The sequence below is a fragment of the Falco rusticolus genome, chromosome 17, assembly GCF_015220075.1.
Source record: "Falco rusticolus isolate bFalRus1 chromosome 17, bFalRus1.pri, whole genome shotgun sequence".
Taxonomy (NCBI): Eukaryota; Metazoa; Chordata; class Aves; order Falconiformes; family Falconidae; genus Falco; species Falco rusticolus.
The window spans coordinates 17880-35404 of NC_051203.1; the positions used below are offsets into that span (position 1 = coordinate 17880).

The 17525-nt window shown below is 48.9% G+C and overlaps 1 protein-coding gene across 13 annotated transcripts in view; it reads left to right on the plus strand.

Annotated features, from left to right (window-relative positions):
- The first annotated feature begins 8514 nt into the window (after nt 1-8514).
- LOC119158510 (voltage-dependent L-type calcium channel subunit alpha-1S-like) overlaps nt 8515-17525 on the plus strand; it is a 45999-nt gene continuing 36988 nt past the window's right edge. For 4 of the 13 annotated variants that reach the window (XM_037410559.1, XM_037410568.1, XM_037410558.1 and 1 more), the window contains exons 1-2: nt 9018-9193; nt 13960-14065. In XM_037410559.1, coding sequence (XP_037266456.1) covers nt 9033-9193; nt 13960-14065 — 267 coding nt within the window. In that variant the 5' untranslated portion in view covers nt 9018-9032. Of the gene's footprint in view, nt 9194-13959; nt 14066-17525 lie in introns of those variants that run through there. The other 9 variants (XR_005107889.1, XM_037410566.1, XM_037410560.1 and 6 more) reach the window with 6 other exon arrangements.

The window sequence follows — 17525 nt, forward strand, 5'->3', positions numbered from 1 at the left end:
TGTTGCGGCTGCTTGGTGTCCCTCGATCCCCTGTTTTTGTAGGGTGTGTTGGTGCCCCAGAACATGAGGTCATGTCAGGTGATGTCACTCTGAACCTGGTGTCACCATGCTACCACACAGTCAACGTTCTTGTCTGCCAGCCACAACTGGGGTTCACACCACCGTCTTCCCTGCTAGGCATCTGCCAAGCACTGCTGTGAGAAGGGTAGAGTGCTTGGTGGCTGGTCCCAATACCATCCCTGTGCATGGGGTCCTGAGGACCTTGGCCCCCATGTTGGGTCCTTAACAGAGTGGTGGGCGAGCTGCCAGGTGCCACAGCCAGGCTGCTCACTACAAGGTGAAGCACCACCTTCCTCACTCATCTCGGTGGAGTGGACACAGGATTTTGCTCTGCCACCTCCACCACACCCACGACTGTGAAAGGGGGTCAAGGGTACCCCAACAGTGAAGTCCATGCCTCTGTTCTTTCTGGAGTTCATGGGTCAGCTGTCCTGGCTGAGTGTCTTGCCAGGCGTGTGGAACCCTGGTCCAAAGGCTTTTCCTGACTTTGGGTGGTTGTCGCACACTCAGCTAGTATGTGAGATCCAAACTCCCTTGTAACTCCTTCATCTTTGGAACTGTGGAAGTGAGATTTGCAGGTGAGACCAGCAGGGATGTGTTAAGGTTGGGGCTGCTCTTAATAGCTTGCTAATGCTCTTAATGCAGCCCCTTGGGCACTCACCAAGCCTTGTAAAGGTTCTGTTTTAAGTACCTTTTGAGTTTCTCACCACTGTTGTTTGCCCATGTGTCATCTTCCATTTACACAGTATGGAGATCCATCGGTGAAAAGGGTTAGAGTTCTCTAGAGGTTGATCTCACAGATCTTCTCATAGGTGGTTGGAGTTGAAACACTACCTTAGCACAGTAATGGTGTGGCTCACCATCAGAGGGAACTGGTAGTAAACTTGCTGGATTCAAACGTTACATCTTTTTAAAGTAATATTAACAGCATTTAAAATCATGAATGCATAACGATGTGCTCTTTGTGGGGGACAGTGCTTATGTAGCATGTTGTTTAACAATCAATGTTTAAGAAGCAATTCGTGCAGGCCATACCATACACAGTTGTCGGGTGACTCTACGCCTTTTTTGTGGCAGTTGCTGTTTCTTGCTTTAGCCACAGGGTGGCGGTGTGGGTCTGCCTTGTGAGGCAGGACGCCGCTGGCTGCTCCTTTGTTCTCACGCACGAATAGCTCAAAGGATTTGGGAGTAATCCGGGAGCAGAAGCTAAAACTCCTTTTATAGCTTGGAAAGCCTTTTCTCTCTCTGGACCCCATACAGGCTCCACTTCGTTTGCCTTGGTAGCTTCTATCAATGGCTTACTTAACGCCCCTAGCCCCTGTATCCACAGCCTGCAGTATCCTACTGCACCTAAAAATCCTCGCAGTTTTTCCGTTGTTACTGGTCAAGGTATTTCTACAATAGCCTGCACCCCTTCTGGATCTACTAATCTTTGCCCGTCTTTTAATATGAATCCTAAATATTTTGCTTCCTGCTAACACAGCTGAATCTTAGAAAGAGATGCATGGTCAGCTTTTTCTGCTAAAGCAGTCCACTGACAAGTAGTATCTTTCAAACAACCTTTGCATGTCTTGCTGGCCAGTAACAAATCATCTACATATTGTACAAGTTTTTCAAATTTTCTCCTTGTCAGCCAGGAATGTGATCCTTTAAATAGTTGCAGATGATAGAGGCGGCTTGGTCCACAAACACACTGGCTGCCAATTCGTTATTAAAATTGCAGAGGGAGGAATGTGAGATGGTGCAGAGACTGGGCTCTGCAGGTGCCTTGGTTAAATTACTCACAATTACTGCAGCTAAAGTTCTTCCTTGAGGTTTTTGTACTCATTTTTGACCATCCTCTTTATGATGGTCATATGCCCAGTTATCCCCTACATACCAATAATTCATTTGTTGGGGTTTTTCATCTTCCAAAATTTTCCAGAGCACAGCAAATTTCTTTAATATGAAGGATCCAGCACAGGGCTATACCCCCACTCCTAACTAGCAGCAGGATGGCAAACAGTCTTCTCAGCAAATGGGTTCTGCTGAGGCTGAGGGAATTAGGCTTTGGTCAGAGCATAGGAGGGTCATTTAGGCTCATTGCTCAGAAGACTGACCTGAAGAGCTAGGACTTGCTAACCACTATGAAGACCACAGGAAACTGAGGACATAACTGGTTTTTTTGGGATAAAGTTGTTATCCTTCCTGCTCCTTCAAAGTTACCACCCCTACTACCCAATTCAGATTTCCCAAGACTCTGCCATGTTGGAGTCATGGTCATTTGGCTGTCTCTAGTAATCCATTCATTAAGGCAACCCATCCTTTTTGGCCTACTCTCTTCAACGAGTGAGAAGGGGAGAACTGGCAGAATTAACACAACAGATGTGTTTAGAAACCTGGGTGGTGGGTGGCTTTTAGAATATACTTACCCAACTTGAGACATCTTTATTCCTTGCAGTGTTGAATTCTTTCTTCATATCCAGGTCTGGGATCACTGGAGCAACTGGAAACACAAAGTCTTTTCTTTCAGGGTTATTTGGTGTCACAAGGCCACTTAGCACAGTGGAGATTTTAGAATGGGAAAGGACTCCAGTTTTCTATCTACCATTATTGTAGTACCTGGACTTCTTATGGGATTTAGACTGGTGTAGACTTCCAATCTTATTATAATTAAAGGAATTTTTTTTTTTTTTTTTTTTTACGCCTGTATCTATGTCTATAACTATAGATCTTTGGGAGAGTTTTTTTGATAACTTGTGATAGTGACAGATGTTTGAGTGCAAAACAGAATTTGTCAATTGCTGTTCTGCTTTTGCTGGGCATTAAGAGACATCCCCTTTAGACAGGTCTGTGCTAGGGAAGCAGAAGGAAAGATGGTGCAACACAGGAACATGGGTCAGTATTTATTAGCAGAAAATCAGTAACATTTCACATCAGAACAAAAGTTACACATTTCAGCTGTTTCTTCTTTACAGTTTCACAATCACAGATCGTACAATTAATTTCCTAGCTTCTTGTCTTGTATTTTCTTGTCTTTTAACACTGTTAAATGCAAATTTTAAAGATTTTATTTAGGAAAAAAAGTTTGTAGTGATTCTTGGGCTTTTCTAATAGAAAACTGTGCAGATTATTGTTAGTACTGATTTGAAATAATCATTCTGGGTTTGATAAGAAAATCCAGTGTGCAGGTTCTAAAGAGGTTAAAGTTTCAAGGGGCTTGTGACTGAAGAGCCAAAGCAAGCAATTTCATTTAATTAGTTTGTTTCTCCAGGAAATTGCTTGGGATGGTTTTAAGAAGCTCTCAGTACATGCAATTAAGAAGCTTGTGCTTGGCAAATTGCAAAGATGTAACTTCCCAAATAAATTCAAAAGCATCTTTAAATTGGCTCCATTGCACATTGTTAAAGTCCAACAATTAGTCCTTGGAAAACAGCGGTTTTCAGAGTAATTTACTGTCAGGGTAACAATGCAAATGACCGAGCTGCATGTGAAACAGCTTGCCATAATCTGGTGCTGGCAATAAAGGCTGCAGGACAAACTGATGTTATCTGGGAAAGAGTTCAGGAAGGGAGGCAAAGATCAGATAAGCACCTGAGCGACTTTTGGAGTCATTTGCAGCAAGCATTATGGCAATATGGAGGAATGACTGAAGATAACTGTGTGTACATCTGCTTCCTTCTTTCCAGTACCCATGCATGAAGTAGAAGAAAATGCAGGCAAGTCCTTTTTGCTAACACTGTACTGGTTTTTGGCTGGGATAGAGTTAAGTCTCTTCATAGTAGCTTGTACAGGGCTGTGTTTTGGATTTGTGCTGAAAGCAGTGTTGACAACACAGAGATGCTTCAGCTGTTGCTGAGCAGCGCTTGCACAGCATCTAGGCCTCTTCTGCTCCTCACACTGCCCTGCCAGTGAGCAGGCTGGGGGTGCACAAGCAGTTGAGAGGGGACACAGCTGGGACAGCTGACCCCAAGTGACCCAAGGGATATTCCATACCATACAATGCCATGCTCAGCAATAAAAGCTTGGGGAAGAAGGAAGGGGGTTGTTTGGAGTGATGGCATTTGCCTTCCTAGGTAACCATTATGTGTGATGCTTTCCTGGAGGCGGCTAAACATGTTCCCACTGATGGGAAGTATTTTGCTTTGCTTGTAAGCACAGCTTTTGCTTTACCTATTAAACTGTCTTTATCGCAACCCATGAATTTTTCCATTTTTACCTTCTGATTCTCTCCTTCATCCCACTGTGAGGGGAGCGAGCAAGTGCCTTAGCAGCCTAGTGAGGATAAACCACAACACCTATGGAAGTTAACTACAGCCTTTGATCCATGATATCTGGAATATCAAACTAGGGATTGCTGGATTGTCTGTGGCACACACATGCCGCAACCTTGCGGGGTTGGTGAAGTAGGTACTGGCATCCTCCAGGAATTGTCTTTGGCCTTTGGCCACTTTCTTATTGGCTCATTACTCTAAAGGCATTCTAGACTTTCCAGGCGTGCTTGGCTAGCCAGTTGGTCCTCCTCCTGGGAGCAGGAATAAAAGGCTGGCGTTGAAGGCAGTCCTGACAGACAAGACAGCTCAAGTCGCTTTGGCACGTCCTTGCTATGGACTGCATTATGAGAGAGGCAATGCTGCTCTTTGGCTTTCTTCTTTTCTTCCTTGTCCTGGCTCTGCCAGGCACCCAGGGAAAAGTCATCCGCTGATGTGACTTGGTGAAGACCCTTATGGCACTCCAGTTTTGAGGGCTCCCTGAGCAAAACTGTAGCTGACTGTGAGTATAACGAGTTCCCATTGCACCCCTTTGCCTATACCACCTTTGTCCCTCTCAGCTTCTTTGTAATCTTCCAGCAGTACTGGTCTGTCCCCCCGTTCCTTTGACTTGGTCATCTCTCTTCCTCATCCCCTTCCTTGACCTTTTCTATTGTTTACACAGCAAATACCAGTCCAAAAGTTTATTCTTCCAAGCATTTATCCACCCATTTCTCAGACTTACTATATCATCAGTTTAGTTAGTTCTCCAGCTCTTCATTCATCCTTGATCCCTTCATCTCTTTCCTCTTATTTACCCTGAGCATACCTGGCTGTTCCTCCTTTGGGTGCTCTCTTCCTCCTGCAGGGATCTGCCTGGTGAAACTTGACTGGCCAGTAACAAATCATCTACATATTGTACAAGTTTTTCAAATTTTCTCCTTGTCAGCAAGGAATGTGATCCTTGCTCAGCCCATTGTCATGAAACACTTTAGTGTTGTAACTGCTTTCCAGTGCATTACAGGTTGAGTTTCATCCATTTACTTGCATAATTCTGTCTCAAGATTGTGTTGTCCTGACTAACAGCTTACCAACGTTTAGGGGTTCTCTCTTTTTGTCTCTGTCTTTTTCCTCTCGTTCTCCTTCACTCTCTTCCTTATCTTCCCTCAGTCTTTTGTTCTTTGTTAACTCAGTGTAGAAAATACAAAAATTAATGAATGGTATATAAAACCTGCATAATTGCAGTTGCCTTAGAACTAGGACACAGTCACTGACTGAGGTGAGTGGTACAGTTGGCAGACAGAGAGAGACAACTACGCTAAAACATGACCTTGCTTTTTAAATTTATGCGAGCATCTGCTCCTGGCTGGTGTGAGAAATAGGACACCAAAATGTATGACATCTGGCCTGGCTAAATATGGCTTTTTTTATCATCCTTTGAGGCATCAGAGCAAACACAGTCTAGGAAAGATGCAGGCAGCATCTCTGTGAGGAAATAATGGGTTGGAAAGCCAATTAGGAACGGGAAATGTTTTACTATTGAAGCCACGAGTCCTTTTTCCAAATGAAGGCTGAATCCAGAAATGGTGTACAAATGGAAGGTGACAATACTGAAACCACATTTGTTTCTTCATATGCTTTGTTCTGCTACTTGGTAAGCAGTGACTGCTTTTAGGTTTAAGCAATAAACAGATGCTTTACATCTTGTCTTACGTGAATTTTATAAACTAACTATGAAAGGTGTGTTTGGTAAAATGGCTGAACCTAAAAAAAAAAAAAAAAATATGCTCAAAGTGACCTTGCCAGAAGATCCTCTTCCCAATTACAGGGCAGACAGTGGCTCTTTCCCCTCCCACGACCCAGGAGGTTCTGTTATCTCATTAAGTAACTCAAGGCAGAGCAGTTTTATGTGCTGATTTGAGTCACATGAGTCCATGAGGTTTTTGAGAAAAAAAGAAACTTGAGACAAAGCCTTACCTTGCCATTGTCTTCAGTGTAGGTACTGTTCACCAGTTTGGGAATCTGAACAAACCTTATCTAGGGTTCTGGCTTATGGGTTCAAGCCACACCATCTCACGAGCTCCCATGGTTCCTCCAGGAGCCACCTGTGCCCGTGGCATCGGGAGGCGCTGACCCGCGTCACAGAGGTGGCCGGCAGCGCGGCTCCCGCCCGGCAGCTCTCCAGGGATGTATCGGCCCGGCTGCGGAGGTGGGGTTGAACCTCAGGACCGCTGTGGCCGCCGAGGGGAGAGCCTGGGCCAGGGACAGCTGCGGTCCGGCCGCCCTGGCGGCTCCAGGCTCCTCGCCCCAGCCCGGATGCCGACACGGGAGGAGCCGCAGTGGGGATCCAGCTCCGGCTGAAGGTTCCCGTGGGACATTGCACCCTTCGCAGGGACCGAGGTGGGCTCGGAGGGGGACGGGCCTCTCGCTGCCATCTGGCTGTGTCTGTCCAGCTCAGGCAACCCTGAGGCACAGCAGGGCAAGGTCCTGCGGGGGTCGGCAGCGAAGTGGAGAGGTGCCTGGGCTGGAGAAAGGAGCTTTCGGGAGGAATGTGAACACACATCTGTGTGTGCTGGGAGGTGCGAAGTGTTCACTGCCACGGGGCGTTTCTGTCCTTCACAGCAGCAGGAGAAGCCCACCGGGGGTGGCAGGCCTCCATCATGGGCCCACTGCCTTGGGGTTCCTTCCTTAAGTCGTGTCTTTGGTGGAGCAGGAGGTGAACATGAAGGCCCATGAAGTGTGCGGGGAAGATGGGGATGGTTGTGAAAATGTTTCACAAGGAAGGAGTGTCTCCCTGCCCAGCAGGCAGGAACATCTCCATGGAGCAGAGCACTGCAGCGTGTTTTGTTGAAGCCATGTGAGGTTGGTGGTTGCCAGCACAGCTCTGTGCGAAATACAGAGCACAGCAAGGCGGTGAGTGGTTGCCAGCAGCTGCACACGGAGTCTGTGAGCAAAAGGGTGTAGAAGATCAGAGAGCCCTTGAGTGTCCCCTCCACAGGCCCCTGCCTGCACCAGGCTGTGCCCTCCCGGCTCACTCACGCTGCTTTCTTCCTCTGAGGCTTTTCCAGGGTGAGTCAAAGGGCAGATGTTTCTTCTCAGGCTCGTGGCCAGATGGGCCCCACATTCATGCTGTCCCTGGGACAGGTTCTCCTGCACAGCCAGCAGCAGAAATGCAGCTCCTGGCTTTCACTAGAGTTTAGAGGGAAAAACAAGGACTAAATAATGAGAAATGGGAACATGCATGGATGGCCCTGACTCACACGGAGACAGGGCTGGAGCCCTCAGCAGGAGTTATTTGACTCTTGATTTTCACAAAATGCAGCAGTGGTGTAGGAGGGGGCAGGTTACTAATTTAGCCCCTTTACAATTGAGGCCCCCCTCCTCCAAAGTACATCAAAACTGGCTGGAGCAGCTGCAGGAGTTGCTCTCCCAAGCTGTCTCCCGGCTGTGGGCAGGGAGTGATTAGTTCCCTTGGCCCTGCTGCCTTGCAACACAGCCTGCTGCATAGCTGCAAAGTCATTCCCTCCACAGTGGAAATGACCCTGCAAAGCAAAGGAGAGGAAGCTTTCAGCAAGGCAGTGTGGTGCAGTGGGTAGAGCAGCTCCCTGCGATGCATGTGGTTGACTGGGGCACAGCTGGTCAGTCATGTTAGACTGTAACATCTCTGTAAGACATTTGCCATGGGACGTAACTGTAAGTAATAAGATCGCTGCAATTATTTTGCTGACTCAGTCCATGAAAACCCCAAGAGCAACACTTCCTGGTGCCTCAGTTTTCCCTGCTGTGAAGAGGTGCTGATATCCTGCCTCTCTCCCTGCCTGCCTTCTAGCTCAGAAGTTACCATAAGTGTCCATACCATTCATCCAGTTGGGCTTTCTCAAGCCCAGCTGGACTTGCCAGGACACAATCCAGCCTAGGCTTGTGGGGGTTCCTGCATCCCCAGGCATCCTCCATACCCTGGAGGCAGGACTGGGGAGGTGAGGCTGAGCAAGGGGTTGAGTGATCAATGCCAGCCAAGGGCTTCCTCCGTCCCTCCAGAAAAGCAAGCAAGAGCACGTTTTGGACTCGCCATGATTCCTTGGAGCTCTGAGGCTGGTGTCAAAGTCCCTGTCAGTGAGATGGACCCAAGCCCAGAGGCCCTGCAGCCCCAGGATCACAGGGTCTAGGGCTCAACCAAGAAGTAAAGGTGAAATCCTGCAGAGAGGGGACTGAGCAGTTTGTGGGGTACCCTTCTTTGGGAACCAGCCAGAGTCCAGTTCTCCATCTCACCCTGAGTAATACGATTCAGCAAATGGGGCTGTGTGCTTTGCCCCAGGTAGCCCAGCTTCCCAGTTCAGGCAAGGAGGCCTGGGGAGCTGGGGAGAGAGCTGACCTGGGACAAAGGACTTTTCTTTCAGAGACAGCGTGCCCCGGGCTGGGGCCTGCTCCCCCCAGCCCAGGTCAGTGGCATGTGAAGCACTCGCCCCGCTCCCAATGTGCTGGGCAAAGAAGCAACAGCTGCAGGGGCCCTTTTGCTGCCTCAGGAGCTGTGACAGCACCCGGGAGCCAGGCAGAAATCTAAATTTAAACTCATGCTTTGTGTGTTTGTACACGCGAGTGCAAGCTCCAGCCCCCACTCCCCCACCACCTCCCCCAGTGCGCAGAGGAGACAGACTCCACGAGAAGGGAGATCCAGAGGAGCTCCAGCTGGTTGGGACCTGGGAAAGGGGGGCTCAGCTGTGGGGCAGGAGGGGGAGAAACACCATGGAGCCTGCTTCTCCCCAGGATGACGTGAAGAGGAGGCAACAGAAGGAGAAGTCCAAGAAGCCGGTGCCACCAGCAGCCCCTCGGCCAGCCAGGGCTCTGTTTTGCTTAACCCTGCAAAACCCACTGCGGAAGGCATGTATCAGCATTGTAGAGTGGAAGTATCCTTCTGGTTGTGTGGGCTTGGGAGCTCATGTGTTTGTGCCTGTGAGCAGGGGTGCTGGGGAGTTGTGCTGGGGAGCAGGACCCCATCGGCTGCAGACAGGATTGCTGTCAGTCCACTTTAGGCCTGTGCTGGCTGTCTCATTGGGTCTGTAAAATGCAGCGAGGCACTCGGGGAGCCCTGGTAGGATGCACTGGCAAAGGCAACAGCTGTGCAAACTGGGGCATGAACAGCCTTGTGGGGGAAGCTGGGGCTGAGAAGCAGGTCAGGCCACAGGGACCTTTGGTAGTGTGGTGCAGGGGCAGCCTGGGTCGCAGGGGTCTTGTGGGAGTGAATACCTTTTGTGCTGGCAGGAACTGTGCTGGGGGGAAAAAGGGAACAGCCCGCTGGGAGGGAAGAGGACTTGGCGTGTGAGGAGGGGGCACAGTGCCCATCCTGGGGTGGGGATGGGACCAGGCAGAGGAGGAGGGGGGACGGGAGCTGAGGATCAAGCTGAATACAACAGGTTTCCCCAGGGGAGAAGTTTTGGGGGTGCGTAGTGAGATCATGGGAGCTGCTTGGGACTGCTCTTTGTGTGTGTCACTGCTTGCCTGATCCGGCAGCTGCTCCCTGCCCTGGTGGTGGGATCTGGCCAGCATCTCCCAGATCCTTGCCAACACCGTTGTCCTCTCAGCGCCCTCTTTGCATCTCTCCCTGGCACTGCTGTCACAGGTGAAGGCTTTTGTGAGTTTTACTGTTCAGATGGACAGTATCCCTCTGTGCCTCTGGCTTAATTTAGGGATGGGGTTTGGGTGGTTGCTCTTTGAGTGGCTATCTTTTCACTGGGGTGTTAGAAACACTAAAATGTCATGTTTCTGCCACTCTTCCAGGAACTATTTTAGGCCATTAGATAATGCTTTGTTCCCCTGTATTTTATAGAAAGGAAGAGAATGGGAGATGAAACATTTCAGTCTGCATTCAGCAAAACATTTGGGCTCAAGTGAAAATGATGGAATTTTGGGACGTTTCCAGCAAATCCAGTTTTTCCACCCCAACTTTTCTCATTTCAGTTGCTGACCCTATCTGCATGTTCCTGACCTTGGCAGGATTATCCCATCCCTGGCCAGGCTTTGCTGCTGTTGGAGGTGGCTTGGTTGCCTTAGGCTGGCTGTGTTGCTTTACATGTAGTGCTGCAGGGACACAAAAACTGTGCTCCTGCACTGCCAGACATGCCATCTTGTTCAAAGCCCAGGGTGCCTGTTTGCAGGCTCTCAGGGCATGCTCACACCTCTGGTAGTGTTGTGCTCGACATGGATTTAAAGCTCTTGTTCCTTCACTGCAAAGGTGCTCTGTGTCCTTCAAGGAGAGGGAGCAGAGCTAAAATTGGGAAATTCTTTGTTTCTGCTTCTCTGGCATGAGGAGAGGACTGGGTTATTCTATAAGCACATGGAAAGGAACTTTGACTGTCTTAAATAGGCACTGAGTATGGAAGAAACTTGTGCATACACCCTAGTAGCAGGGGAAGAGCTTTAAATAGGACTTATGTCTTCCAGCATGCTCACACACATTCCTTCTCCTGGGCCAATGCATGCCAGAGAGAGTGCATAGCACAGTGGGGGTCTTTCCCACATCAGTACCCTGGAAAGGGAGTGTGGAGGGGAGAGGTGAGTGTCTCATCAGGAAGGTTGCAGGTGCAGGTGGTTCTGACCTGTGCAGGACAAATGATCCAGGGCATTGGGTTTCTCCGGAGACTCTCTTGTGCCTGGCTGTATTTATACTCAAATGGACCTGGCTGCCCTCATTCAGGGATCAGGGTTTGCAAGGCATGACAGGGTCGCTCGAGTTCCTGTGGGTTGTTATGGTCTTCAGGGCCAGGCAAGCTTCCAAGAGGAGATTAGCTGTGACCATGTTCTGTGGGGGATACCTGGCATCCGGGTTCAGTATGGTAGTACACATTCCTGTTCCCTGGGCCTATCTCTGCTGTATAGCTTCTAATAATAATAATAGCACAAAGCTGAGCTGCAGGAGTGAGACAGGGTCTTTTCCAGGCAGTTGGAGAGTGGTGAGTATCACTGTGCTCAACCTAGGGTAGATGAAAGTCAGGCTGGCTTGAGGCAGAGGGGGCTTTATGCTAAATTTTCTCACATCTCAAAACCATGTTCATTAGAAAAGGAAATCTGGGTACTCTGCAAATTGCTGGGTATTGTGTGCTCAACATCTAGCCCAGCAAGTTGATGGTTGTTGGAACATGTCTAGGTTTGTGGTGTCACTCCAGTATTCCAGGTCATTATGCGGCCAGGAGGACTTCAAGGCAGATGGGTGAGGAGTCTGGGGACCCTGGAGGACCACAGAGTTGCAAGGCACTAAGGGCCTAATTCCTGCTGCAAGGCAGACGTTGGGACTCTTGAATGCTGTGTGGCAGGAGGCTGCTGTAGAGAAAGAAGTGAGATTGCAGGACAAGGAGATGAGGAGAACGTTGAGGCTCTGGCTCAGTGGCAAGAGGCAGAGACACTGTGCCCAGTGACACTACATGTCTCTCTTTTGGTTCAGTCTCTCCCACTGCATTTCTACCTAATAACAGTGCCAGACTCAGACTCTCAAGCAGCAAGCTGATTCTGGCTCCAGTTACAGGATAGGTCACCCTTCAAGGAGGGCTGCTGCTCATCTCACCCTGTCGGAGCAGGCAGGAAAGCCTCTAACCCCTGGACTCTGCCCCGTTAGCTGGAACACAGAGGGAAACAGCTTTCCCAGCTGACTTTATTTTTTGAAGTGTCATCAAGTTGATGGATAGAAAGGTCCAGAAAAGGCAAAATAACCCATCATGAGTAGAGGACATAACTGACAGCACTTAGCCAGCTCAGCAGGCCAGTATGGGGAGAATGCTCCCTAGGTGCTCCTTGCCCCGTGGTTCTGGATTGGATAGTGGTATGGCTACCACAGCCCAAGGCAGGCCTCATCTTAATTATCTGGAAAGCTGAGCTAATTAGTTGATTAACTAATGCATAGGGAAGCATCAATATGGCTTCAGGGCTTCTCGGCTGGGGTACTGAGTTTTGAGGGCTGTGCTGAGCTTTGTAGTGGCATGAATCTGTGTAGCTGAGCTGTAGGTATTCCCACAGAGCATGTTCCTGGGAGCTGTTTTCCTTTGGAAGGTTTACACAAAGCGAGATAGGGATGCTGTGAAGTTGTCTTGTACTGGGACCTCTGTACCTGCTGGATGAGATTTACTGGTTTGCCCGGGATGGCAGGTTGGAAGTTACAGGTGGGGATGGGGATGAGAGATCTCAAAACAGTTTCAGACCACTGGCTGTGGTCTGAAGTGATATTGTCTGGTAGGACAATGGAGAGAAGAGGCTGGAGGATAGTGTGCTATTTACATCACTATTCATTGATTTACACTGTGTGTGGGTCTGGCCCAGTAGGCAGCTGGACCATTTTCATTTCCTCCATCTGCTTTTAGTTTCAGTGGCTTCCAGGGGTACAGGCAAGGCAAATAGATCAGGGGCAACTGAGATATACTTGTCAAGAAACATCATTAACCAGGGAACTCTGAGATTAGGATTGTGACCAAAAATGTTTCTTGAAGGTTTTCGTGTCATGCTGTTCCCAGCTGCCTTCTGGCAGCACAAGGCCACTAGATAAGTGAAAAAGACCGCTTTGCTTTTAGGTATGTGCATAGCTGCATGGTGTGGTGGCCACGCACAAGCACGTGAGATCTGCAGCAGGACCTGGATGTGACCAGCATAGGGGCAGTAAAAGATGATGGCTGTCATCTTCTGATCAGATATCTGCTGCACTCTCAGGGTATCACAGGGTGCCAGGTTTGGACCAGCATGCTGTCCCTGGGGTGAGAGCCTGGCTGTGGATGAGGTCCTGAAGCCAGAGCTTGGGGCTTCAGGAATGTGATAGCTGAAGCTTGACCATGAGGTTTTAGGGGCCCAGCAGTGCAGTGACAGCAGCAGGAGCCTGGGAGTGACCAAGTGCCTGTCCTAGGGCCTTTGGGGGAAAGAGCAAGTCACCCCATTTGCTCAGAGATGTCATAGAGCACAAACAGCACAATTCTGCCTTCTAGGAAGTGGGATGGAGCTCAGGCTGAGCACTCTGGTTACTCCCAGCCCATGGCACTCCTGGGGACAGTCATAGGACCACTGCCTGTGTTGGGGCACTGAGGCTATAGGACACCCAGCGATGTTAGTATCTGGATATTCTGCTAGAAGAGCCCCTGGCTGAACTGTCGTGCCCCTAGATACCTTCTAGTCAGGGGAACGCGACCCACCTGAGATCTGCTGCTCAACAGCATCTCCCTCATGGATGCTGAATACAGAGGGAACCAGGGCCAGCACACTCCAAAGGGTGATGCTTTGGTTAAGTGCCTACATTGTGCAAGAAGGTCCTGACTCTTCAGGATTGTTCACTGAAGAATGAGGAGGGGAAACTACCAGCTCTCCAATCCACTCATTATTCCTCCTCTGCAACCTTAAAATTTTTGCTCCCTCCCCATGTGTCCCATGCCAAAGCTGTCCCTCTCCAGCATCCATGTGCTGTGTCCAGGCCCCGTGTCTCCTCCTGGCACATTCCCTCCCTCTCTGGGGACCCAAGAAGTGGTCAGCAACTGAGAATGTGCAGAGGATGGTCTGACTGCTCTGTCTGGTACTCTGCCCCGGTGGGAGGTAGTTTCCCCATAGCCAGTGGGGTTTCCCCACGCATACCCAGGCAGGACAGGGCAGGGGCAGGGCTGTACCTGCTTTTTCGTTCCCATCTCTACTCCTTAACGCTTCCTCTCAGACCCTTCGAGATCATCATCCTCCTGACCATCTTTGCCAACTGTGTTGCACTGGCCATCTACCTGCCGATGCCCGAGGATGACACCAATGTTGCCAACTCCAGCCTGGTAAGGCACAGCCCTTCCCACTGTCCTGCTGGACAGCCGGGTGCTCGGCTTTGAGGGTTCCGCAGGGTGGGTCGCTCAGTGTGGCATGGCGTGGGTGCAAGATGGTAATACCTGTAGTGAGGGCATCTGCTGATGCCCTGTGGGGTGCAGTCAGGCATTGTCAGTCCAGCAAGAGATGCAAAGCCATAGGGAGGCAGAGTGGTGGAGAAACCGCTATAAAATGGATTTTTCAGAGGGTCTGAAACCAACCCTAGGTTGAGATCAAAGGCAGCAGATTGGTGTGTGAAGTACACAGGAAGGAAGAATTGATGCCAAAAAGAGAACAAATTCCCTCATGTTTTTATCATGATACTTCCAAAAGGAAACATCCTGTTCCAGAAAGGCTCAAATGTTTTGTTTCAGCATTTTTTGAATAAATTTTTTTGACCTTTCATTTCAAAGTTGTATTTTAATTTTGGTACTTCTTATTTAAGAGAGAAAATAACCTTCTCTGTTAAGCAGAGAGGTTGCTTCTTTCCAATCAGTTATTCTTTTTTTTTCCTAGTCACCATTTTGCCTGGAATAAGATGTTTTGGTGTGACCCAAATCAATAGTTTGCACTATCTTTAGTTTCCCCACCCTTTTCCCCTCCTCAGATCCCCTTTGTGGTTCAATCCACATTGATTTCCATTGACAGTCTGACTTTGGTGACTGAATCAAAGCATCTAAATACACCCTTTATAAATTAAATGTTCTCTTCTGTCAAGTATAAATGAAATTTCTTCGATTTATATTTACTGTGTATTAGATGACTTATGTTATATCCTATTGTGGGATTTTTCAGCCTGTTGCCATGCCAACAGCCCTCTGTATCAGGAGCCTGGCAGCCCCAGGCTTCTGTTCTTTCATCCCCACTCTCCATGTCCCTTTGTCATCATGTTCTGGTGGCTTTGTGGGAGCAATCCCAGCTAAGAGTTAAGCCACAGCCCCATCACCTTGGGTGTCAGGCTGTGCTCTGCACAGGGCCTGCAGATAGTGCAGTAAAGGCTTGTTGGAGGTGCTTCTACCTGCAGCAGAGAGATGCTGTCACTTTTTTAATTGCCTCTCTTCGTTGCCCAGTCCTCTCTGGAGAGGATTTAGTTTATATAAAGACCTTTAAAATTGTTGAGGAGGCAAAATGTGTGAGGGGAAACTGAGTCAGAGCATTGAGGACATTGCCCCGTGTTATTTGTGAAGGCAGGATCGAGGCTTGCTCTTAACAGAGCTCACCACTAACATCTGTGCAGGACCTTCTCCAGCCCAAGCTTCCTTCAGAGAAGCCTCCTGCATCCCGGGCACTTAATGCCAGGAAAGCCACTCTGCTCTAAAGCGGAGGGTCTCCAACAAGGAGAGTCTCTGGAAGGAGGATCTCCTGAGAGACCTCTGCTGCCACTTTCTTTCTGCAAGGTTGGAAAACCTGGAGAGAGCCACACTTGTGACTGTCTTTCCAGGACGACCAGGGGAAGATTTGCACACAAAGTTTACACTAGATTTAGAATCTGTTTCATGAAAGCTTTGTAACCAGAACTCTTTTTGGGGGGTGAAAAATGTATATTTAATAACCTGTAAATCTTCTATGAATCCATTTTGCCTTATCCTGAAAGAAATACAGTTGTTTAATTTCAACATATTTTGTTACTATTATTTTTAGATTAGATTTCTTCTGATTCAGATGATGTTTTTTGTGATGCTCTTTTTGTATAATTTTGTCTAATTCTAATGAAATCAAAGTATTTTCTCTGACCCTGATAAAATGATTTTGACTTTTCAACTTGATCAAAAATTCACAGCATTTATTTTCACTTTGACTTGAATTTCCAAAATTGTCAATGAGCTCCAAATCATGCTTTCTTTCACTAGAAGCCTTGCTCCAGGAGCAAACAAGTTCAGAAATGTGTTTAGCAAGGCAGGTTGTTCAAGGGGATTCACCCAAGAAAATACAGATGTCTGCTTGTAAGCTGGCTGCCTGGACTCCATTTATGGTCAATGGACAAATAAAGGCAAATTTAGAGTAGAGTTTGTTTCCTAGGACAGTTGGCTTCCTCCTGCAGTTCTGGTGGGTGGAGTTTGACATGCTGCACACACTGAAGTACCTATTTTTCCCCACTAATGGGAAACAAGTGTGATGCTTAGAAGGAGGCCCCCCTTTCAGAGCACCCAAAAGCAGCTGGGCTTGAGTCCCGTATGCTTTGTAAGCATATCAGGTAGAACATGGGGCCTGGGGGGGGTTAGTGTCAGAGCTGGAGCTTTAGCTGTACAGAAGCCACTCTTAATAACACAGGTAGTGGTCTGTGTGTAGGCACCCTGTTAGTATCACAGATAATGGCTTTATGTTTAGGTAGAATGGATGTTCAATATAAAGGAGTATGCTTCTGAAAATCCCACCGTTCTGTGTTGCATTGGGTTGTATCCCACCAAAAGGCTATACCACCTCAGACCACTGGCGAAGATGCTTGTGAGATGTCTTTGTAGTCAGGAGCCTGGCTTCTCTTGCTCTGCTAACATCAGCACTTGCCCACAGTTTACAGCCAGATAAGCCAGGGGAACTGGACCCACAGCTGTAGGACAGGTGATGGGGGAGCCCCACAGCCAGCACTGATGGATCACTGCATAGAACCTTCATATTGGTCTTGTTAAGACTTTTCCTTGTACTAGGGGGGGTTACACCAGCAGGGCAGATCCAGCTCCATGTATGTGGCTGGATTTGCAAAGCACAACAATGAGCTGGTACTGTAAGGAAATCTGTACTTAGTGCCTCTTCCAGGATGGGTGGAACGTAGCCAGGTCGCAGAGGGCTGTCTGCTCGCTCTCTCTTGGCCCAGGTTTGAATGCTGCTGCTCACTGGCTGTACGTGGTGGGTAAACAGCACTGGAACTGGCCAAAGCACTGTTCATCTGGTTTGGGCTTCTCAAAGGGACCTCCAAAGAATAGCAAGTACCTTTTTATTCTGGGCAAGGGGTTTTTAGAGGGAGATCCCTGCTAGCCAGAGACCCTGATTCTGTCCTGCTGGATGAAGCGGGGCAGGAAGGGGTGGCATGCTGAGCCACCACACACCACTCCCTGGCCTGCAGCATGATCCCTTGCATCCCTTCATTGGTGCTACCAGGACCATGCCAGAGGCTATGGGGACCTGTTCTTAACAAACTGTGCCAGCAAAGCCACCACTTCCCAACTCAACAGCCAAAGGTGCCTGGCCCAGGGCACTGCACATGTCTGGTTCTCCTCCCTGCTGCCTCTGGTTCTCCTCCCTGCTGCCTCACCATCCCATTCTCCCATAACCTTCCTCTCACAGGCAACACTGATGTCTTCTCCTCATCCTCTCCAGCTGAGGGCTTGCTGGGTTTGTCCTGGAGACACCACACAGTCACCATGGGAGAAGGCAGCCTGCATTGTGGCTTGCTTTGTGCCCTGGGCTCCCAGGGAAGTGAGGCCTTGGGGTCAC